We start from the raw sequence: 25,716 nt of genomic DNA, 5'->3' as shown, positions 1-25,716 counted from the left end.
TTGTGTGACTAGCTTTTTTATTTTGTTCATTGATTCGATCAAATTGTTCCATGTATCAACTGCCCATTCCTTTTGATTGCTGAGTTGTAAGCCTTTGTACGGTTGTTACAATGTTTGTTTACACCCATTTTATGACATCCTGTTCTTTATAGGTTTGACTATTACAAAGACGCATGCTTAGTATAAAAAGACACTGTGACTGACACAATTTGATGGCAAAATAGGAGGTTCTGGACTGTTTTTCCTACCAAAATACACAAGTTCAACAGTCACACATGGATGACTTCTGTGAGAAATCCAGAAACTGTTCAAGAGGCAGGGTAACTGTGAAACTAACCACATCAAAACCGGTAGGAAAAGCTGACAACACTTTTCCACCACACTCTCCATCGCTTGAACCTCAATATATAATCAGGAGAGTAAGTCCTGTTCCCAGATTCTCCCTGAGGAGCAGAAAGTTTTGACTCCATATCTAGTATCTCAATTTTCCAGGTGCTACTTAAGGGACTAGGCATACCTCATTCCCTGAGGACTACAAAGAAAAATGGGCCTTTTTTTTTTTTTTTACTGAGGTATTTACAATGTTGTGTGTGTACAGCATAGTGATTCAGTTATATATATATATATATTTACATATCTAGTATACATATGTGTGTATATATATATATATATTAGATTCTTTTCTGTCATATGTTATCACAAAATATTAAGTACAGTTCCCTGTGCTATACAGTAGGTCCTTGATGATTATTTTATATTGAGTATGGCTTAGAGGTTAAAGCGTCTGCCTCCAATGCGGGAGACCCGGGTTCGATCCCTGGGTCGGGAAGATCCCCTGGAGAAGGAAACGGTAACCCACTCCAGTATTCTTGCCTGGAGAATCCCATGGACGGAGAAGCCTGGTAGGCTACAGTCCACAGGGTCGCATAGAGTCGGACACGACTGAGCGACGGAACGGAACGGAATATGCATATATTAATACCAATCTCTTCATTTATCCCTCCCCTAACCTCCCTTTTGGTAACCATAAGTTTGTTTTCTGTGTCTATGGATCTATTTCTCTTTTGTATAATAAATAAATTCATTAAAAATTTTTTTTTAGATTCCACATATAAGTGATATCATATGATATTTGTTTCTCTCTGTCTGACTTACTTCACTTAGTATGACAATCGCTAAGTCCATCTGTTAGGTAGTTAGAATAGGAAAAAGGAGTCCAGAATGGAGGCGGCTAAAAGACAAGAAAGGGAAAAACCCTCAAAAACAGAACAAATGAAGGTCCAAAGACTGGAGTAAAGACATCAGGTAGAACAAACAGCACTCCTGGCTAGCCCAATTTACATAGGGCAGACCCGGGGAGGAGAGAGGGTAGGAAAAACATATAAAATAGAGGAGCCAAAGGGCAGGGGATCCCTCCTGTCTTCTCTTTGTGTCTTTTGGGCTGGCATGCCCTCACACCTCGAGGATGTATTTTTCTTTTATTTTCTAAACAAAACTGAGCTGTAACATGGAGCTGTAACACTGATTTCTCTGATAACTATAACACTGATCTGTCCAAGAGCTGTGACATGGTCTGTCCGAGGGCTTTAACATCCGTCGCTTCAAATTTTTGTTGTGATGAGACAGAACCAAGGAAATTACACACTCCTGTGACACACCCATGTTGCTGCAAAGGGCATTATTTCATTCCTCTTTATGGCTGAGTAATATTCTGTTGTTAAGTATGTACTGTTGCTGCTGCTAAGTCACTTCAGTCGTGTCTGACTCTGTGTGACCCCATAGATGGCAGCCCACCAGGCTCCCCCGCCCCTGGGATTCTCCAGGCAAGAACACTGGAGTGGGTTGCCATTTCCTTCTCCAATGCATGAAAGTGAAAAGTGAAAGTGAAGTCGCTCAGTCGTGTCCGACTCATAGTGATCCCATGGACTGCAGCCTACCAGGCTCCTCCATCCATGGGATTTTCTAGGCAAGAGTACTGGAGTGGCTTGCCATTGCCTTCTCCGAAGTATGTATTACATCTTCTTAATCCATTCGTCTGTTGCTGGACATTTAGATTGCTTCCATATCTTGAGTATTGTAAACAGTGCTGCTATGGACATTGGGGTGCACATATCTTTTCAAATTACTGCTTTCTTTGAACATATGCCCAGGAGTGGGATCACTGGCTCATATGGCAACTCTAGCAAATGGGTAGTTTTAAATGAACATGAAAGCACTTTATATAGCTCCTTCCTTCATCTCAGAACAGAATGAAGAGATGATCAAGTCCACTTCCAGCTTCTCATTAGAAGTTGGACTCCACAATTTGCACCACAACTTTTTTTTGTCTGTTACCCAAGAATATGGCTTCTAATTTGCCTGTCTCAGAGAACTAAGGAGGCCCAGCATATGATAATTCTGATTGGACCTAGCATCCTTTAAAGTTCTGGGGGCCACTAAGAACAAAGACAAAGGTTTTAATGAACAAAAGTTTAAAACACTGTGCATGCATACAATGGAATACTGATGTTCAATTACATGGGTGTTTTCTCAGCAGAAGCTCCTATATATTCTAGTTCCTGCCTTACAACTTACCCCTTGGGAACAGTCCCCTCAGCTAGCTAAGTGGGCGATAATCATGGGCTATAGTCCTCAGTAAGTCTGTTGAAAACATAATTCTCAACTCATAGGTTGTGCATATTTTCAGTCAACAATAGTTTATGCTACCATGAGGGTAGTCATACCAGAAAGAACAACCATGCGAGCACACGCGAGTGATGACTTTGAGTTGCATTTGAGACTTTGAATAGCTTTCTGTCCCAGAATGTAAAGAGAATATTCCAGTCAATTGCTTTCTATGACACCAAGAGTGGCAAGCAAAATGTGGAATTAAGAACAAAATACTATTTATTTACACCAGCACCCTAAAAAAATGAAATCAGTTCAGTTCAGTCGCTCAGTCGTGTCCGACTCTCCGCGACCCCATGAATCACAGCACGCCAGGCCTCCCTGTCCATCACCAACTCCCGGAGTACACTCAAACTCATGTCCACAGAGTCGGTGATGCCATCCAGCCATCTCATTCTCCGTCGTCCCCTTCTCCTCCAGCCCCCAACCTTTCCCAGCATCAGAGTCTTTTCCAGTGAGTCAACTCGTCTCATGAGGTGGCCAAAGTATTGGAGTTTCGCTTTAGCATCAGTCCCTCCAATGAACATCCAGGATTGATCTCCTTTAGAATGGACTGGTTGGATCTCCTTGCAGTATAAGGGACTCTCAAGAGTCTTCTCCAACACCACAGTTCAAAAGCATCGATTCTTCGGCGATCAGCTTTCTTCACAGTCCAACTCTCACATCCATACATGACCACGGGAAAAACCATTGCCTTGACTAGACGGACCTTGGTCGGCAAAGTAATGTCTCTGCTTTTTAATATACTATCAAGGTTGGTCATAACTTTCCTTCCAAGGAGCAAGCGTCTTTTAATTTCATGGCTGCAATCAGCATCTGCAGTGATTTTGGAGCCCAAAAAAACAAAGTCTGACACTGTTTCCACTGTTTTTCCATCTATTTCCCATGAAGTGATAGGACCAGATGCCATGATCTTTGTTTTCTGAATGTTGAGCTTCAAGCCAACCTTTTCACTCTCCTCTTTCACTTTCATCAAGAGGCTTTTGAGTTCCTCTTCACTTTCTGCCATAAGGGTAGTGTCATCTGCATATCTGAGGTTATTGATATTTCTCCCAGCAATCTTGATTCCAGCTTGTGCTTCTTCCAGCCCAGCGTTCCTCATGATGTACTCTGCATATAAGTTAAATAAGCAAGGTGACAATATACAACCTTGACGTACACCTTTTCCTATTTGGAACCAGTCTGTTGTTCCATGACCGGTTCTAACTGTTGCTTCCTGACCTGCATACAGGTTTCTCAAGAGGCAGGTCAGGTGGTCTGGGATTCCCATCTCTTTCAGATAAATCCAATAAAACGTGTACAAGTTCCATATGAGGAAAAGTACAGAACTCAGGTAAACAAAATCAAGGAATTTAAATCAGCAGATACTCCATGTTTGTAGATAGGAAAACACAGTATTTTCAAGATGTCAGTTCTTTACAACATCATCTGTAGGTTCAATATACTCACAATAAAAATGCAGCAAGTCATTTTATAGAGTTTGACAAAATAATTCTAAAGTTTATATGAAGAGTCATAATACCCAGAATAGCCAACCCAATTTTCAAGAAGAAAATTGGGGAACAGACCCTATTCAATGTCAAGCCTTATTATCTAGCTACAGTAAGCAAGTTAGTGTGCTGAAATAAGACAGATCAATGGGACAGAGGAGACCAGAAATAGACCCTCATAAATACAGTCAACTGAACTTGGACCATAGAGCAAAGGCAGTATGAAGGAGGAAACAGACAGAACAGGCTCCATCTTAAAAGCAGGACTCCATCTTGGTCTGGACTGTGGACTTTGAGCTATATGCCCAGTATCTATGGAAACGACATACAAATGAAAAACCAGACCCCGGATGAAGAAGCCTCAGGACTTGTAACTAGACTCTCCATCGCCTAAAAGAATATGCTACTTATCTCTGCAACAGAACAAAGTTCTAAATCCCAAATTTGTAAGGAATAATGCATTGCCCAGGGAAACTCTATACTGTGTTAATTCCTATAGGGGAAAGAATCTAAAGAAGAGTACATACATACACATGTACAGCTGATTCACTCTGCTGTATACCTGAAATTAACACAATTTTTATTGGAATATAGTTGTAGATCAAAATTAAAAAAAAAAAAAAGAAGAAGAAACTGAGATGCACACCACTAAGATGGGAGAAATGGAAGCACTGGGTTGGCCAAAAATGTCATTATGGATTTTCTATTCCGTAAGATCTTATTCACTGGACAACTCAATACATAAAGACAGAAGATGCATTATAAATTGCTATTTAGTCCATTTTTGGACTCATCAGTACAGTGTAGCTCATACTGTAAACATTTGAAACGTTCTTTTTCTAAAACTCAATCATACATACATTTGTGAGATTGGGTATCACTCAGGTAATGAGTGGAGGTAATTCACTATTTGTGATTTAAATGGGGTAAAAGCAGGATTTTAAAAATCCAATAAAGTGTAAAAATAAGATTGGTATTTGTATACAGGTATAATATTTACTTAGCACAGTGTAATTTAAAACAGAAACACTGAGAATTAAAGTGTAAAATGCACCTTTACAGTATTTCTAATGCCTTAAAATAATCTAAAATAAAGATTAGTCTTAGTAATTTTTTAAATTTTTTGGCTGCCCCAGATCTTAGTTGCAGCATGTGGGATCTTTGATATTCATTTTGCCATGTAAAATCTAGTTGTTGTTTTTTTCCAATTTTATGATTTCTTTCGTTTCCTACTTATTGTGGTAAATGCATAATTTATTATTATTGGAGCAAAATGCCATATGCCACTACTAAAAATTCCACATGAGGTACATCTGATTCACTTTGTTGTACAGCATGTGGAATCTTTAGTTGCCGCAAGAGGGACCTCTTGCTTGAGGGGTGCAAGTTCTATTTCCCTGACCAGGGATCCAACAGTCCCCTTGCACTGGCAGCAGAGTCTTAGCCACTGGACCACCAGGGAAGTCCCTAGCCTTAGTAGTGTTAAAAACTTCTCTCTATATTTTTCATAATTTAATTAATTACTAATTTTTGGCTGCACTGGAGCGCCGCTGCAGTGTGTGGACTTCTCATCGTGGTGATGTCCCTGCATTGGAGCACAGGCTCCAGGCGTGAGGCCTCAGTAGTTGCAGCACGTGGGCTCATAGTTGTCGCTCACGAGCTCTAGCGAGCAGGCTCAGTAGTTGTGGCACGAGAGCCTAGCAGCTCTGTGGTGTATAGAATCTTCCTGGACCAGGGTTAGAGCCTGTGTCTGCTGCATTGGCAGGCAGATTTTTATCCATTGTGCCACCAGGGAAGTCCAAAAAAAGTGACCATGTACATTTGGAACTGAGAGTAAGGGAATTTTGAATGTGTTAACCAATTGTAACATTTCTCATTGGTTATTAAAATAATTTTGCATGGTTTCAGCTACCATAGTCATTTTTAAGGTCCCATGTGTGCAAATAAAGTGCTGTTTGTATGGAAAAAAGGGAATTCTTTCATATTCATGGGTTCAAAACATAAATATCAACCCATATTATTTAACACCTACTTAATTTACAATCTCTCTTCCAAATCCTATCTCATTCAAGTATAGCTTGCTTCTGTGCGCTTAACAAACTGTAAATAAATACTGCTGATATTTTTGGCAGAGCAAGCAATAGAGCAACTGTTTATAATATATATATACATTTATAATAAAATTTTATTATATATACACTTATATAAAATTTTATTATAAATGTATATATATATAAACAATTTTTAATGCATCTCTTAGGGATAGTGTGTGAAATTCCCTAAAAAGGCCTTGAAGAATTTTTTTTTTCTTAAAAAATTTTTTTTAATTAATTTTTTTTTTTTTTAGTTTTCTGAATGTTGAGCTTTTTTTTTAAATTTTTTTATTGGAGGCAAATTACCTTACATTAATATATTGGTTGGTTTTGCCATATATTGACATGAATCCGCCCCAGGTGTATATGTGTTCTCTTTCTTGAACCCCCCCTCCCACCTCCCTCTTCCCCATATCCTCCCTCCATGTCATCCCCATGCACCAGACCCAAGCATCTTCTATCATGTGTCGAACCTGGACTGGTCACTTATGATAATATACATGCTACAATGCCGTTCTCCCCAATCATCCCACCTTCACCCTCTCCCACAGGGTCCCAAAGACTGTTCTATATGCCTATGTCTCTTTTGCAGTCTCATATACAGGGTTCAGGTTACCATCTTTCTAAATTCCATATATATGCGTTAGTATACTGTATTGATGTTTTTCTTTCTGGCTTACTTCACTCTGTATAATTGGCTCCAATTTCATCCACCTCATTAAAACTGATTCAAATGCATTCTTTTTGATGGCTGAAAAATACTCCATTGTGTATATGTACCAAAGCTTTCTTATCCATTCAGGCCTTGAAGAATTTAAGGACATGGAGACATTATTTGTTTGCTGCAAATCCATTTTCTATCCGTATAACTTCTGGCACTGCTGACTCCAAGGTCATTCAGGTAGCCACATTCCCCATCTCCTGTGATGTCAAACCTAAAACCAAACACGAAAATGTTAAAAAAAGCATAGGCTGGACATCTATGTTTACTCCTCCTCTATAATCTTCAGCACCCCCACTCCAGGTATTTTTAATGTGGACAAGAGAAAAATGAAAATCTGTTGTTCATAAGGCTTCTGAGTAAATATACACCATTTCTGTATTCAGTTCCTTTTATATTCTCAAAGTCCCTGCTGGAAAATTGGAAGATTATTATCATCCATCCCAAACTCAGTTAGGTTGTTGACTAGGTATTTAACTAGGGCTCGCTGTTGTAGCCAAGTGAACTGCTGCCGTGGGTGGTGATAAAAGAAATTGTCACATACTGAAATATCGGTAAGTCATTCTGGCTTATACATGACTTAACTTGAATTTTACGCTATAAACTAGTCTGTCTGTGCCATAGTAAACATCCACTGTACATCTACTTTAATTATTAAACAAAAGGGCACACTGACCAGAAGTAAAGAATATCCAAATTAAAAATAAAGTTTAAATGTCCCTCTTCTTGAGACACCAATGCTGCTCCTCCTTCGATGATAAGACTCCCTTCCCAGGTGCCAATGCCGTATTGACCCACCATGTACTTGCTGGGCTATTCTTTTTTCTTTTTTTCAAAGCAAAACCTTGAAGGAATGTAACTCTGACTTGTTTAATGTTCTCTTTTCCGACAAGATATAAAACAGGGCCCAGAAACCCTGTTTCTCTGAAGCAGTTTCTCAGAGTAAATCTGGGAAGTAGGCTTCTGGGCTAGTCCTCAACTTGGCTCAAATAAAACTCTTTTCTTATTTTTGATCGTTTATTGATTATTTTAATTAGCTTTCAGGGAACATGATTTTCAGTGTTCTCCTGACCTGTTTCATACATGTGTGAAAATAAACGTATGTGCTTACTAGTAAATTCTTAAACGGGCTTAGCTTTGATTGAGGGAAGTGATTGCCCCTTATATTCTATATGCTCCAAAGTAACGGTTACATTTAAAACATCCCCACTGAAGTGTTTACAACCCAAGATGTGTTACTAAGTTCCTTCCAGGGATAAATTATCACAGGAGGGATTCCCACTGGTTCTCTGATGACTTTCCTTTTAGGAATGGACAGGGCAGAGGGCAGAGTGGATTGAGGGTCTGTGGATACCAATTCTTCAGTGGCTTTCCAAGACTGTAGGATCCCAGAGTACCTCAGCTGTTCTCTCTACATTCTAAATACAGGTTTCAGCACAGTTTAAGTCAGCGGGTGAAAGCGGAAGAACTATGTCCAATGTCATCATCATGCTAAAGATTTCAATTAAAAACATGATACGTAGTTTCCCCAAAAGCACAGATAGTAAATGGAAGAGCATACAAAGGATTTCTATTTATTCCTCATAGTGCAGCAAACTTTCCATGATATTAAATTTACATTCCCATAAATACAACTCACACCCATAACCACATATAAATAGAATAGAAGGCAGCCTAAAAACTTACGAGGCATTATATTTAGAGTTGTCTGTCCACTTCCAAGCATGCTGTGATGATTCTCTGCTAAGGCCAATCCAATGGTCAGAAGGGCCTTTGTATCTTTTCAGAAAGTTCTATTATAAAACACAGAAAGCAAAAACACATGTCTCCTTCATTTTACCCTTGAGTCCTCTTCCCCCCAGCCTTCTCTCTTTGGATGACAGCCTGGTAAGACTGAGAAGCTTAGACATTGAAGGGAGAAGGCTAGTCCCCAGTTCTCAGCTTAAGTCACTCAAATGTCTCTGATTCTAAATTACATTAAAGTGATCACACGTCCCAATTTAACTGGGAAAGTCCCAGGTTATGCCTGTGGTTCCAACATAATATTGTCACTTCCAACATAATATTGTCACTTTCACTCCCTAAAATGTCCCAATTTGGATGATAAATTACATGATTACCATACTTCTTTTTACAATGGGAACAATATATCTAATTTGAATATTAATTATGAGGATTACATGAGAGAATGTGTCCAAATTGTCTCACAGGGTCCCAGGCAGAGAACATACCCAAGAAATATCAGGCACTAATACGCACTCCAAGCCCCAAGTCTGCCTGGAATGGGATTCTTCCTCTTTTTTCAGCTGTCACCCTGTGCAGCCTATATCCTTCTCAGGGGCTAAGTATTTAACAAAGAACATGATCCAAAAATATTCCTTACCAGCTCCTCCTCGGTTTCAAACTGAGCAAGAACAGCTTCCAGTGAAGTACAGAATGTCTGACCGAGTGTCCAATTCTTTGAGTCTTCAGAAAAATAAAAACACTTACACCCAAATCCAATCCATCCTTTTGGGCAGGTGACATACCGAACATGTGAGTCTGGCTTTCTGCTTCTCACTAAAAGTTGGACAGACGCAGTGAAGCATAACAAATAAATTTTCTCATCCCTTTTTATCTATTTTTCCACTTACCATTCTGAGGTCTGTCTTTTTTAACTTATGTATATATACATATATACCTGTGTGTACATGTATATGTAGGTACAGGATAACTAAATTCCAAAATGAGGGGTTTGAAGAAAAGCATGGCCAAAGAGCAACGAGACTCTTGTACTTTTATGGCCTTGGCTAATAGCATTTTGTTTTTCTTAAAATCTGAACAGGGGCTACTTTCTATAGGTAGACAGATTCTTAGAAATGTCTTCCAAGTCCAAACTCCTCTGTTTTTCCCAAAGAATAGTTTTTCTTTACATGTATGTTGGCACCATTCATTACATATAGATTTGTGGAACCAGCTCTCTGCTTCTCACTAAAAGTTGGACAGACATAGTGAAGCATAACAAATAAATTTTCTCATCCCTTTTACCTATTACTCCACTTACCATCCTGAGGTTAGTCTTTTTTTTTTTTAACATATGTATGTATGTACATATATACACACATGTATTCATATATGTAAGTACAGCAAAACTAAATTCCAAAATGAGGAGTTTGAAGAAAAACATGGCCATATATAAACTAGACTCTTGTGCTTTTATGGCTGTGAAAATAGCATTTTGTTTTTCTTAAAATCTGAACAGGACCTACTTTCCATAGGCAGACAGATTGTTAGAAACGTCTTCCATGCCCAATGCATTTGTTCATCAGAATGCACAGTTTTACTTTATATATATTTTGGCACCATTCATTACATAATTTCATATTATTTTGCTTTCAGAGCCATATTCTCAGGTGCCTGTCTATGTACTAAACACTCTCTATGGATGCCACCCAACTCTGGGTTATATGCAGAATTGCTGAGCTGTAACAAACTTCCAACTAATATTTCTAATGCCTCGTGAAATGCTATCAGCTTTAACCATTTATAAAACACCAACTGCTACTTAGTGTGTGGAAAAGTGATTGCACTTTACTGCTTGCCAAAACAGCAGACTTCTCCGAGATCTATTTTCTATTTTTGGTTTCTTGCAAAATGCAATACTGAGATCTGTGGTCACTTGCTGAGTGCAAGCAAGTGGTAGTTGTTTTTCCTAAATGATTTTATTAGATTGAGAATTTGCCTTGGAAAGAATGTTCTGTGAAAACTAATATATGAATATATATATATATAGATATATTTTATATGGTGACTTTTTACCCCTGAGGTCAGTCGTGAAGTACATACTGTACATTTGATTGAGAGTCTTATCTCAGGCACAAAAGCCATCAATCCACTGATCTTCAAGCAGAGAATCTGTGCATCTCACTTCTCAGGGGTCCATGGACACTAATGGCTTTAAGGAAATCAATTTCTGTAGCATTTAATTTCTGTAGTACTCTTTTCTAGCATCATACAGATTTCCCTTTCCCCACATCTTCCTTAATATCAGTCCTTCTTACTCTTGACAAAAGAAAGGCAAACTCCTTACCTTTCCTAGATTTTACTATGCTACATCTCTTAGGGGTATAAAACCTTCTAGTAGACAAAACATGGCATAATTCAACTTTTGATTTTAGTACCAAAAATACAATGCAGTATTTCCAGTGTTTCTGGAAACGCTATTTTATATGTATTTCTGTTAAATATGTATAAAAGTATTTGGGCCCTTGTTAGATGCTCTGAAACCAGTAAGATATCAGAGTACAGGCTATGGGAAGAATAAATGTTTTTGCTTCATAACTTCACTTTTTCCTCCCTTATCCAATCTGATAGGAAATGCTGTTGGTTCAACTTTCAAGACAGATTCTGACACCAGGTCCCACCTCCACTGTCATCACCAGGGCCACGCCACGGTCCCCTCTGGTGTGGATTTCTATAAGGTTACCCTAGTAGGTGTTCCGAAGCCTAACTTTTCTTCCAACAGTCAAATGGTTTTATTCTAATGAAATTCAGATCATGGCATTCCTCTCCTACAATTTCCCTCTTCCTGATACCCCCCACTGCACTCAGATTAAAAGCCAGAGTCTCCACCTGACCCACTAGGCTGTGACCTCCCTGACCCCCAGCCCATTACTCTTCCTCATTCTCACTTGCTTCAGCTGTAGAAGCCTCCGTGCTCTTCCCCAAACCTACCAGGAGATTCCTCCTTTCATTCTGCTTGTTCCTGCCACCTGGAATGCTTTCCCCACATAGCCAATGGCTTCTTCATCTCCTTCAACAGTTTGCTGAAAAGTCGTTTTCTCAAGGAGGCTTGCCCTGGACACTTATATTCATCTCAACCTGTTACCCTATATCATAACATTTGCGTCTTCCTGCTATTAATAGAATAGGAGTTCCCTGGGAACTTTTTGTGTTTTGTTCACTGATAAACCTCAAGCATTTCACACACCCTGGCACATAATGGAGCTCAATAAACATTTATTGACAATGTGAATGTGCAAAGAACATGGTATGGTTTGGAGAACAGGTAACTCACCTGCCACAAGAGCGGAAAGTATCACAATTACAGCTACAAGTATAACGATAATCACACAGCTGCAGCAAAGCTTGGCAGGTGTAACAGGAAATATAATTGCTAGGCATTTCTTTCGGAGAGCGTTACCTGTAAATAGAAATGTCATAATCTCAATCTCATGGAAGCGTTAGAAAGAAAAACTTAAATTTATCACAGAATCAACATGTAAAATCAGCTGTACCTTGCCTCCCCTATTGCCAAACTCTCTCACAAAAGGTCCATGTCCAGGAGAGATGGCCACGGCCCAAAAGCGACCCAGAGATAAGAGAAACAGTATTTTTCCCCTGGAGAGTCTTCCAGTTTTTGTAAGAAGAGCTAATAAGAGAGTTAGAAACAGACAGACTAGAAATCAGAATGAAAACGAAACATACAAACAATCCAGATTTACCTCCACAAATAACAAATTTGGTTAGAAGTTCTAAGAGAAGCATTAGAAAACTAATCAATGTAATTCATCATATTAACAGAATAAGAGAAGAGAAAGGATATGACCATCGATATGGACATAAAAGGAAAAGGAAATGGCAACCCACTCTAGTATTCTTGCCTAGAGAATCCTGTGGACAAAGGAGCCTGGTGGGCTGCTGTCCATAAGGTTGCCCAGAGTCAGACATGACTGAAGTGACTTAGCATGCATGCATAGACATAAAATGTGGAAAAACGTTAAGAGTCATCCAAAATAACAAAGCCCAACAAATTATGAACTTTCACTTTTCATAGAAATAGTACAGCTAACATGATACTTAATGGTGAAAAAGTGAATGCCTTCCTCTAAAGGTCAGGAACAAGGCAAGGATGTCTGTTCTCCCAATCCAATTGAACATTTTACTAGAGGTTCTATCAGTGCCAATAAGGCAAGAAAAGTAAATAAAAGACATAGAGAATAGGAAGAAGTGAAAGTGTTTCTAGACGTGGCATCCACTCACCTCCCAGTAGAAATATTAATTTGAAAATTATCTGCACATGAAAATACCTTCCCAAGAGCCAAGGATTCCAGGCACACCCACTCCCTGCCTCATCCCAGCTCCTGTACTCCAGCAATTCTGGCAGACAGTGCAGTCTCAGACAGCTTCCACCCCAGGCTTCCTGTGGGCTCCTAGGAACTCAAGCTCCTGTCTCCCCGCTGCACCTGCCAATTCTAGCAGCTCCAAGTGGGGCTCCTGTGACACTTGGCTCCTGGTGAACTCCTGGGGAGCAGGCACCCCAAACCCTTCCCTCAGGACTCAGCAGTCCAGCACAGAGAGAGACCCTCTCCCTGTGGGAATAGGAGAGTAAAGTGATGCTTGACTTCAGTGTAGATTCCAGGTCTACCAGGTCTAGCATCACATCAGTCTGACTCCTGCAGCCCTGGGTGACACCCTGCAGACTCACTAACTGAGGCCCCCCTCTCCCCAGTGCCTGCAAGCTCCAGTGAGCCAAGTGACTCCTGTGACATTAGGCTCCTGGTAACCCAGGCCACCTTTCACCCTAGGGACTGTGGAGTCGCGTGGCCATAGGCACCTCCTATCACTCCTGCTGGCTCCCATGAATCAAGAAACCAACAGAACCAGTTGTTGGTTTCTAACATAACCAGTTGTTTAGTTTCTAAACTTTGTCTAACTGTTTTGTGACCCCATGGACTATAGCCTGCCAAGCTCCTCTGTCTATAGGATTTGGTTCCTATGTCCACGGGATTTCCCAAGCAAGAATTCTGGAATAGTTTGCCATTTCCTTCTCCAGGGCATCTTCCCAACCCAGGGATCAAACCTATGTCTCCTGCCTGGCAGGGGGATTTTTTATACCACTGAGCCACCTGGAAAGCTCCAACCAGTCACTAGGGAAACATAAAATACAGTGAGCTGCCACAAGATGTGAATCAGAGTGGTAAATAAAATAACAAAACTAAATGATGGTGAAGAAATGATACAAATGGAATTCTCATAAACTATTGAAAATGCAACAGTACAGCCATTTGGAAAACAGCTCGGCAGTAAGGTGTGGCAAACATAACCTCACCATATGCCCTAGCAATGCCATCCCTAGGTGTCTATGCAAGAGGAAGGGAAATTTCCATTTACACAAAAATCTATACTTGAACATTTATAATAACTTTATTTATTGTCATAAAAAACTGGCAACAATTCAAATATCCTTCAGCTGGGAAAAAGGTAAAGACCACTTTTTACTAAGAAAAAAGAAAAACTTGACCCCATGCTCACTGCTCATTTATTATTTTGCTTTGGCTCAGTAAATTTTACTGAGACTTTCTCCTCCCCAAAGACCCCGAAAACTATGGATTGCCTGAAAATGTAAAAAGGCACTAAAGAAAGCAGTGAGATGCTTCCCAACTCATGTGTGATCATGACCTTGTGTCCCCAGAACACAAGTGAGAAGTGTGACTTTGGAAATGCCACCTGCTCTTCCACCTCGCTCTCCCTTCCCCACAAGTGTTCTGTTCCCCTTCTTGCCTTACTTAAAAATGAGAACCTTTTCCAGAGAGTGTTTCCTATTGTGAAAGTCCTTATGAATAATGTCTTTCCTTATTAAGTCTATGCTATTGATATACAGTACAATATAGATGAATTTCAAATGCATTATGCTGGTGAAAAAAGCCTGACTCTGTAGGCATTCTTCTAAAGCACGAGTATCAAAATAAACAAATCACTGGTTGCCAAATGATGAGAGAGGAAAGAAATACATACAGAGAGCGTGTGTGTGTGTGTTGGGGGGTGGGGGGAACCCTCATTGTGTTGTGGCCACATGATTATATATATTTGTCAAAACTCATAGAAATGTACACCAAAAGGTGAATTTTACTGAATGTCAATTATACTTTTAAAAAGTTCCTGCTAATTTTCTTTTAACTGCTACATTTCACTCATTGCACCTATATCTTCCAGAATGTTCAGGAGCCTCAGTTTAAATGCTAGGCAGGGGGGAAAATATAGGATTGACTTCTTTAAATGCTATACAATGGCATTTGGATTTTGGCTCCATATAAAACTTTCCATTTTCATTCTTTCTGGTTCTTCATTAAAGCAAAATTGTTAGAAATTCCGTATGTTATGACTTCTGAGAAATGGAAGATTTCCTGCCATAACAGTAAGCAAAGGATGCCACAGTAATCAGCAATCGCAGCCATCACAGAATGGCAAGCTGGTTAGCTCTGAGGGAACTCAGGAAGGGGAGAAATCCCTCCTTCTAGTAGCCCTCAGACTGCAGCCACTCCCTGTGCTGAGCCCTGAAGGAACTCAGGATATGAAAACACAGGATACTGGCCCCAGATCTCTGAGGTGCATATCAAAGGAATGATTTCAGTGAGACCAGATTCTTGCATCTTCCCATACATAGAAAAGTGCTAAATTCCTTTACCTGGAATATCTGGTTTTCTTTAATTTACAAAAAAATGTTTTGATATTCAAAGGCTACATGCTGTTTGTTGCAAAGTTTCTATATGACCTGGCTCCCTCCTTGCCTCCTTGGAGCAATTCTCTCAGGGTTATTTGAGATGCTCTGTCCCTTGTTTAAGTTCTAAAAGTTCCCACTGAATAAAACATAACTCTTGTAACCAGGAAGGGTTAATTTTGACTCCATACAGGATCTGTTTCTGTGACTTTAACTCTCGCTTCACTGCTTTTGTTATTACAGGCATACACAATGGCCTGCCTCAGGGAGCCCTGGCTGCCCCACTTCCGCCTGCCTCTTGGGCGAGGGTGCCTTTGTTTGGCTCACAGGGAGAGAGCCTGACTCCTCTCATTTGTGAAGGGCTATGACATTCCTGTTCTTTTTGTGGGAAATGGCACCCCTCCTCTGCTGCTTACCAGCCTGACTGAGAAATTCATATTTGGCGACCAGAACTGCAGAGAGCTGTTTCATATTTGTGTATTGATATTACAGGAAATATTTCATGTCACACCACTCATGATTGACGTAAAGAAGTGAAACTAACACATCCCTCTGCATGAGGCTTGCTATTCTAAGAGATACTGACAACAATCAATTTTTTTCTTTTTACTTTGTTTCCTCCCCTCCCCCCATCTCTGATCCATAAAATAACCTGGCATCCAGACCCAGACATGATGGTTATTTCGAGATGTTAGTCAGCCATCTTCTTGGTCAGCCAGCTCTCTGAATAAAGTCATATTCCTTGCCTCAACACCTTGTCTCTCAGATTTATTATTGTCAGGGGTGAGCAGAGTGAACCTGGGCTCAGTAATACTCTCAACTTTTAGGTTGTGAATACATTTTTAAGTTTACACTTCCACAATTTTTTTCATCATTTGAAGAGTAAGATGTGAATCTCCCCTTACCTCTCTCCAACGAATCTCCTATTTTCCCCTTGCTGCTGCTGCTAGGTCACTTCAGTCGTGTCCGACTCTGTGTGACCCCATAGACAGAAGCCCACCAGGCTCCCCCGTCCCTGGGATTCTCTAGGCAAGAACACTGGAGTGGGTTGCCATAAAGGGGCTTCCCTGGTAGCTCAGCTGGTAAAGAATTTGCCTGCAATGTAGGAGACCTGGGTTTGATTCCTGGGTTGGAAAGATCCCCTGGAGGAGGTCAAGGTATTCTTGCCTGAAGAATCCCCATGGACAGAAGAGCCTGTTGGGCTACAGTCCATGGGATCGCAAAGAGGCAGACATGACCAAGTGACTAAGTACAGTATTCTAAAAGTCCTCCCTTTTTCTTCTTCTTTATTTCTCTATATCTTTCTCCTAACACCCTCCATTGCATGTTTCATTTCTCTTTCTTGCTTACTTCTCTTCTGTTTTTTTGTATGGAAATAAAATTTGCCACCCCCAAAATGTCTCTTCAGCATGTGGATTATTTCAACCTGAAAATCAGCAAGGCACCCAAAATCCAGGAAGAATCTTTGATCTTTGTCCTATCTGTCTAAAAAAATTTAGATAGAGGGGCTATTTAGAAGAGAGCTATCACCAGAAATATCTGCAAAGAATATGGGCCTGTGTGTGGTGGAGGAGACTGGGCAGGGCCTAGAGATCAGAGTCTATCGTGGCCCTAAAGATCTTTGTCTCTGCACAGCCCTGCAAACATTTATTCACCAAACTTTTGCTTTTCCATTTCCTTCTCTCTGAAGTCCCAAACCACTACCCCCAACATCTTTTGTCTTTAGCTGAAGATGCTATTTAAGGTGAAGCAACTGGCCATTTTGGTGAGTTACTCAGTTTTCCTGGGTCTGTCTCATATAGACATATGATTCAACTTGAGATGCGGAATTTCTTGCCATATCAATAAACAAGGATGTCACAGCCATCAGCAGTTTTGACCCTCCAAATGTGAAATTCTGAGCCTTGAGTGTGCTTAGGAAGGAGAATGATGCTTGCTATCTGGCAGTCATTAAGCTGCCGCCACTCCCTGCCATAAGCACTAAGGAAAAGTGCAGGAGACCAGCCTCAGACAGCTGAGGTGCATATCAAGGGAATGATTCCAGTGAGCCCAGACTCTTGCATCTTCCAGCACATAAAAATCACTACATTCCTTAACTTGGGATATCTGGTTTTCTTTAAATCAGAATAATCTTTTGATGTTCAGATTACCTGCCCCTTGTTCCAATCTGGAACATAACCTGACTTCTCCCCCTTCTCCTCAGAACAGTTTTTATGGGGTTACACGAGACATTGTCTTCCAGGCTTGAGGCCCTAAAAATTCTCATCGAATAAAAGGTAACTCTCAACATTAAGGTGCATATACTTTTTCAGTCTGCAAACTTTTGTTTGATTTTTGTTATCGGTCTCATGTCAGATTAATTCTTAAACCAGAAGAGCAGAGGAAAATGTCTTCCTCCCTTATACTCTCCTGTGGTGTGTCCTCTTCCTGTCTCCCTCTAAATTCATATGGCTTTTATATTACACCCTGAACACAGTAACCTTCAAATTTCTAGTTTGAAAAATGGTGTGAGAAATTATCTCACAGAAGAACAGAGAGGAGCTGATGATGGAAGCATGACATGTACTCAGGATAGACAAAGAAGGTCTTCTCTCCCACCTACTTTTCCTCTGACTGTAGCCCAGTAAGTTCTGCAGTGCAGGAGGACACTGCCCACCCACTTGAAAGCCTCACAAGTATTCTATGCTAATAAATCACTTCTTATCTATCACCAGGGCTTCCCTAGTGACTCAGAGAGTAAAGAATCTGCCTGCAATATGAAGACTTGGGTTTGATCCCTGGGTTGGGAAGATCTCCTGGAGAGGAGATCGGCTACCTACCCCAGTACTCTGGTCTGGAGAATTCCATGGAGCAGAGGAGCCTGGCAGGCTACTGTCCACGGGGTCACAAAGAGTCGGACATGACTGAGCGACTTTCACTTTCACTTATTCATCACTTTGCCTCTCAATGAATTCTTTCTGGGCTCAAAGACAAAGAACTATGGTACCGAAGCTCTTTGGAGCCCCTGTAATGACACCAAACAGTTTCATCAATAGTCCTAGTTTTTGCAGTGAACCTTTTTTTTTTTGTCAATAATTATTCATGGCTTTATTAAATAAAAGTCTCTTTAGAGAACAGTAAGAAATTAATTCTCAGCTAACATCAGGGAAAGTGACAGGAGGTTATAATTTTTTTTTAATGCATTGATATTGATAATAACATTAACTAGATAGGTACTATATTTCAACAAATACTTTTAATAATCAATCACTATGTAACACTAATACTCTGATGCTCTCATTCAATCAAAACTGTTTAACTAAAATGGTTATATTTAAAAGATGCTCATATTTTTATATCACTACTAACAATATCTGATATTATATAAACTACTTTGTAATGTACTCTAAAAGGATGATACAAAGCTTAGCCATTTAAGATCCACTAGACGCTTGCTCCTTGGAAGGAAAGTTTTGACCAACCTTGATAGTATATTAAAAAGCAGAGACATTACTTTGCCAACCAAGGTCCGTCTAGTCAAGGCAGTGGTTTATCCCGTGGTCATGTATGGATGTGAGAGTTGGACTGTGAAGAAAGCTGATCGCCGAAGAATCAATGCTTTTGAACTGTGGTGTTGGAGAAGACTCTTGAGAGTCCCTTATACTGCAAGGAGATCCAACCAGTCCATTGTAAAGGAGATCAATCCTGGATGTTCATTGGAGGGACTGATGCTAAAGCTGAAACTGCAATACTTTGGCCACCTCATGCGACGAGTTGACTCACTGGAAAAGACTCTGATGCTGGGAAAGGTTGGGGGCGGGAGGAGAAGTGGACGACGGAGAATGAGATGGCTGGATGGCATCACTGACTCTGTGGACATGAGTTTGAGTGAACTCCGGGAGTTGGTGATGGACAGGGAGGCCTGGCATGCTGTGATTCATGGGGTCGCAAAGAGTCGGACATGACTGAGCGACTGAACTGAACAGAACTGATGATCAAAGGACCAGAGAACGAAAATTGTAGTATATTATAGTATGTAAACTATTCTAGTATATATAATCTATATAGTATATAGTACATATATAGAGAATATATAATACATACATATATATGTACATACATATATAGAGAGAGTATATAATATGTATACTATATATATAGTAGAAGAGTATATATTTTATACATGTATAGTATACATATATAGTATATACTATACATATATAGCATATATACATACACATATATACTATCTATATAATATATATACTATATATATACCATATATAGTATATAGCATACAGAAGTATAATATATGTAAACTATTATAGTATATAATATAGTATATGTTATAGTATATAAACTATTATAATATATATATTAATATATATAATATATATAGTATACTTCTGTTATTACATCTCTCTCTTATTTTCATTCTCTGGTCCTTTGATCATCCGTTCCATTCCATCACTCAGTCGTGTCCGACTCTTTGCGACCCCGTGGACTGTAGCCTACCAGGCTTCTCCGTCCATGGGGTTCCCCAGGTAAGAATACTGGAGTGGGTTACCGTTTCCTTCTCCAGGGGATCTTCCCGACCCAGGGATCGAACCCTGGTCTCCTGCACTGGAGGCAGACGCTTTAACCTCTGAGCCACCAAGGAAGCCCTTTGATCATAGTGGATCTTAAATGGCTAATGCTTTTTCCAGTAGTCATGTATGGATGTGAGAGCTGGACTATAAAGAAAGCTGAGCGCAGAAGAATTGATGCTTTTGAACTGTGGTGTTGGAGAAGACTCTTGAGAGTCCCTTGGACTGCAAGGAGATCCAACCAGTCCTTCCTAAAGGAGATCAGTCCTGGGTGTTCATTGGAAGGACTAATGCTGAAGCTGAAACTCCAATACTTTGGCCACCAGATGCGAAGAGCTGACTCATTTGAAAAGACCCTGGTGGTGGGAAGGATTGAGGGCAGGAGAAGAAGGGGACAACAGAGGATGAGACGGCTGGGGGGCATCACCAACTCAATGGACATGATCTGGGTAAACTCCGGGAGCTGGTGATGGACAGGGAGGCCTGGCGAGCTGCGGTTCATGGGGTCACAAAGAGTCAGACACAACTGAGCGACTGAACTGAATTGAACTGATATATATATACAAATAACACTATTTATAAATACAGATGTATACTAGACTTCATGAGAGAGAGAAAGAGACATAAAGAGGAAGACAGAGGAAAAGACAAAGAAAATTATTTGGACACATAAATAAGCCTCAATAGATTTCAGCTGAAACACTTAATGATATTACTGAAAATCACATTTACCCTTAATTCCAAAAGGAAACTTTGCAGGTCACTTTTGTGCCCAATGGAAAGAAAACATACTTTTGTATTTACTTATAATTAAGAAAAAGAAATTGTGACTTTTACTCCTATTCCTCCAGAAAATGTGATACCATCATTCAAGGCTCAGGTCAAAAGTAACTTCAGAAGCAGCAGCCATCACCAACTGTCTAGGTTTCATTCAATGCGTTGTAGCACAGATGACATCAAATGATAGTAAATTCATTTGTCTGTCCGTGAGACAATGAAGTCCTGAAAGCAGGGTCTAAATACAATCTGTCTTTGTAGCAAATAACAAATATCTCACTACTACATTTAATCAGACTACAGAATAGGTGTCATGGTTAATTTTTTTTTAACATATACATGAATCTATTCTTATTCAAATTATTTTCCTATTTAGTTTGTTACATAATATTGAGCAGAGTACCCTGTGCTACACAGTAGGTATGAGGAACTTTTATTAGGATATGTATTACAAAATTGTTGGTATCTGTTTGCTATCACCTCTGGAATATAATCATCTGTTATTTAATATCATAATGTGACTTGCCAGAGAAAAAATCACGCACAACCTGGGGAAAATATTAGGACTAATAAAATAAATCCAGAGAACATTTTTCTCTTAAAATTCTGTAACCTAAATCTGTGCAGAAATATTTAAGTAACAAGCCAGTAACAAAACACCTGATATGACAATTACACACCTGTCCTCTTACCCACCTCTAGACCCTCAAAACATATCTCCTTCTATGGAGGTTAACTGTGAAGTACTGATATTCCTGAAGTGCAATTTCTATCCTGTCAGTGGCCAGTGGTATAAGAGTTCCCAGTCCCCCAACCCTCATTTTGTTTTGTCAAAGTTTATCAATTTTCACTTACCAGAACTCCCCTCTTCCACACTTTCTCCGGAGGTAGAGTCTCTCAGGAACATTTCCAAAGTCTTTATCAGAGCAATATTTCTACTTAAGCAAGAGCATCCGGCACTGTTTTTCACGTGGTTACAAAAACAGGAACTGAGAAGCGAATCAGTAAACCCTCATTCAATAAGTAAGCAGCAACAAGATAAGTGAAATTGACAAGACCTTTAAATTTAATGTTTACAAGACCTTAAATTTAAAATGCAAAGTGCTTTTTTTTTTTTCTGGAGGACAAGAATGAATTCACTTTAGCTCGTTTTATTCTATTCCCAGAACTGCCAGTGCTCATGAAAAAATAAATAAATAAATAAATAAAATGCAAAGTGCTTTTAACTCAGAAAGATCTGCTCCACAGACTTTTGTTCCCTATCAAAATGGAGTAATAGGGACCAAATTTACTTTCCTGACTGAATCAACTAAAAAGAAAAAACTAAAAATAAAAAAAATGTTAGAAAGAAAAAACCCTTTTCAATCACTGGGCACCTTTCAATGAAGGACAGTGAGCCTTACACTTGCCCCAGCTTATAGCCCATAGACAACTTTGTAGCGGTGGGTTTTTGTTGTTAAGATGCTAAGTCCTGTCAGACTTTTTGCAACCCCGTAACAGCAGCACGCCAGTCTTCCCTGTCCTTCACTATCTCCTGGAATTTGCTCAAACTCAAGTCCATTGAATTGGTGATGCCATCCAACCATCTCACCCTCTGTCCTTCCCTTCTCCTGTTGAAACGCCCTCAATCCTTCCCAGTGTCAGGGTCTTTTCTAAAGCAGAGGAAAACCAACAAAATGCCAAGAGGTAAACAGGAGAAGAGCAGGGGTAAGACTACAGAGTATCAGAAAAGAGAGAGATGCAAGGGAGAGAACTCGAGGGAGGTAGAGTGTTCCCTTTGGGTATCCAGCAGCTTACTGATCACTTGTACATGAGGATGGAGGGGGGAAAAAAATCACAAACCCTGTCAACTACAAACTGGCACTTGCCACGGCCATTTGCCATGGCAACCCACTCGTATTCTTGCCTGGAAAATTCCATGGACGGAGGAACCTGGTAGGTTACAGTCTATGGGGTCGCAGAGAGTCGGACAGGACTGAGCAACTTCACTTCTGCTGCTAAGTCACTTCATTCGTGTCCGACTCTGTGCGAACTAATAGACGGCAGCCCACCAGGCTCCCCCATCCCTGGGATTCTCCAGGCAAGAACACTGGAGTGGGTTGCCATTTCACTTCACTTCTACAAGGATTAAATCGTGTCCCGCGCCTTTGCGGCGCAGCTGTCTCTGCTGGTGCCCATCACCCCAGGGCAGACTCCGAGCTGAGAGCCAAGCCAGGGAGGCTGCTTGAAGCCCGAGGGCCGCCCGCCACGCCTGGCTTCAGGCTGCTCCAAAGACTGGGCAGCTTGGCCAGCGACCCTGGGGGCCCCGCCCGCCCGCCTCCCCCCGCAAACCTGGCCTGGTGTGGCTGCCCGACCCGGGCCAGGGGCGCTCCTCCTCCGGCAGCGAAGTCGAACTGCCTCTCCCCTCGCCGCCGCCTCGGCCTCCGCCCGCCGCCCGCCGCCGCCTCGGCCTCGGCTTCCGCCGCTCGCTGCAGCCTCCGCCCACCTGACCAGCCACCCTCGGCGCCCCAGCCGCCCTCTCCCCGCCCCCTGGCAAATCTAAGTTGAAAGAAACAGCCTGAGCAGCAGGGAGTACAGGGGCTATGACGTGCAGAGCCTTCCTACAGGGGCTAGGAAGTACAGCAGCACTTACTGCGCCAAGGTAATCAATTATACAGAGTGAAGTAAGCCAGAAAGAAAAACACCAATACAGTATACTAACGCATATATATGGAATTTAGAAAGATGCAAATGAAAAGCCTGTATACGAGACAGCAAAAGAGACACAGATGTATAGAACAGCCTTTGGGACTCTGTGGGAAAGGGTGAGGGTGGGATGATTTGGGAGAATGGCATTGAAACACGTATGTTGTCATATGTGAAACGAATCACTAGTTCAGGGTCGATGCATGTTATAGGATGCTCGGGGCTGGCGTGTGGGCATGACCCACAGGGAGGAAAAAGGGAGGAGGGAGGTGGGAGGGGGGTTCAGGAGGGGGAACTTATGTAAACCCGGGGCGAATTCATGTCAATATACGGCAAAACCAACCAATATAATATTGTAAAATAATTTGCCTCCAATAAAAAATAAATTAATTACTTAAAAAAAAAAAAGATGATTACCAGCTGCCTCCCTTGGCCAGCAAGGAGACCTAACCAGTCAATCCAAAACTTAGGAAATCAACCCTGAATATTCACAGGAAGGACTGATGCTGAAGCTGAAACTCCAATAATATGGCCATCTGATGGGAAGAACTGACTTACTCCCTGATTAGCCTGAAGCCAGGAGGAGAAGGGAGTGGCAGAGGATGAGGTGGTTGGATGGCCTCATTGATTGGATGGACAGGAGGGTGAGCAAACTCTGGGAGACGGTGAAGGGCAGGGAAGCCTGGCTTGCTGCAGTTCATGGGGGTCACAAAGAGTCGGACACGACCAAGCAGCTGATCAACAAAAACCAGCTGGTTGGAAAACTTGGGTCGGGAAAATTATATTTGAGGCTGTTAACATCACCAACAGTGACAGAGTGGTTGTAAAAATTCTCAAGCCAGGGAAGAAAAAAATGATAAAACGAGAAGCTGACCATTCTAGAGGACTCTCCTGGTGGAACAATTATCATTTAGCTGATTAACACTGTGAAGGACTCTGTGTTGGAGAGACCAGCTCTGGTATTTGAATATATCAATAATACAGATTTTAAGATCTGTCCCATATCCTGACAGATTTTGATATCTGGTTTTATATGTCCTTAATAAAAAACAATCCTTATTTTATAACTACTTAAAGCTCTGAATTACTTGCCACATCAAGGGGATATGCGCAGGGATGTGAGACCTCACGATGTCATGAAAGAGCACCACCAGAAAAACTGTGACTGATATGCTGCGGTCTGGAGGGGAACTTTATCATCCTGCCCAGGACTACAATGTCCAAGTGACCTCCAGGTACTTCATGGGACCAGAGCACCTTGTGGACTAGCAGATGTATGAGTGTAGCTTGGATATGTGGAGTTTGGGCTGTATGTTAGCAAGCATGATCTTTTGAAAGGAGCCCTTCTTTCAGGTGGCGCTAGTGGTAGAGAACCTGCCTGCCAATGTAAGAGATGTAAGAGACTCAGGTTTGATCTCTGGGTCAGGAAGGTCCCCTGGAGGAGCGCATGGCAACCCACCGCACCAGTATTCTTGCCTGGGAGAATCCCATGGACAGAGGAGCCTGGTGGACTACAGTCCATGGGGCTTCAAAGAGTCAGACATGACTGAAGTGACTTAGCATGCATGCACTTCTTTCATGGACAGGATGATGATGACCAGCTTGTTCACATTGCCAAGGTTCTGGGTACAGAGGAGCTACATGGGAATCTGAATAAGCATCAAATAGACCTAGATCTACACTTCAACAATATTTTGGACAACATTCACGGAAACGCTGGAAAAATTTTATCCATGGTGAAAACAGATGCCTTGTCAGCCCTGAGGCCTTAGATCTTCTGGACAAACTTCTGCGATATGACCAGCAGAGACTGATTGCCAAAGAGGCCATGGAGCACCCATACTTCTACCCTGTGGTGAAGAAGCAGTCCCAGCCTCGTGCAGATAATGCTGTACTTTCCAGTGGTCTCACAGCAGCCAGATGAAGATTGGCAAATGATGGCCTCTCAAAGAAAGCCTCATTTTCCAGCACATCTCTCTGTACACATGTATTTTAATGCACATCTCTGAATCAAAAATGTTTTATTCACAAACATAACTAAAGGTAGAAAGTCAGTTTTCAGAGAGAAGGGAAAAAAAGATGTAATATTAGAATTTATTCAGGAAGGACAATTGGATGGAGGGGAAAGAAAGTTCTTCCCTCCCACCCTTTTACCTCTTTTTATCCCCATGAGAAACAATTTCTCTCTATTAGGGTAATCTACATTTTTGAGCTCCTATAGGTATACATGGGGACTTTC

General features: G+C 41.0%; 1 protein-coding gene and 1 pseudogene across 1 annotated transcript; one reads left to right on the top strand and one right to left on the bottom strand.

The window, feature by feature from the left end:
- Positions 1-7,023: 7,023 nt before the first annotated feature.
- LOC129536354 (C-type lectin domain family 2 member D11-like) lies at positions 7,024-23,392 on the bottom strand (the record flags this gene model as incomplete). The annotated part of the gene is made up of 6 exons (XM_055395208.2): positions 7,024-7,185; positions 8,658-8,764; positions 9,355-9,530; positions 12,028-12,153; positions 21,648-21,781; positions 23,124-23,392. Coding segments are annotated over 6 exons (933 nt in total), but the record flags the coding sequence as incomplete, so codon positions are not given.
- A 717-nt stretch (positions 23,393-24,109) lies between these two features.
- On the top strand, positions 24,110-24,812 carry LOC129536135 (casein kinase II subunit alpha' pseudogene; annotated as a pseudogene).
- The last annotated feature ends 904 nt before the right edge of the window (positions 24,813-25,716 follow it).

This window comes from Moschus berezovskii, chromosome 6 (genome assembly GCF_049115385.1).
Source record: "Moschus berezovskii isolate FMDL1 chromosome 6, NW_MosBer_1.0, whole genome shotgun sequence".
In the NCBI taxonomy this organism is placed as follows: Eukaryota; Metazoa; Chordata; class Mammalia; order Artiodactyla; family Moschidae; genus Moschus; species Moschus berezovskii.
This window is presented reverse-complemented; position numbering and strand designations above follow the sequence as displayed.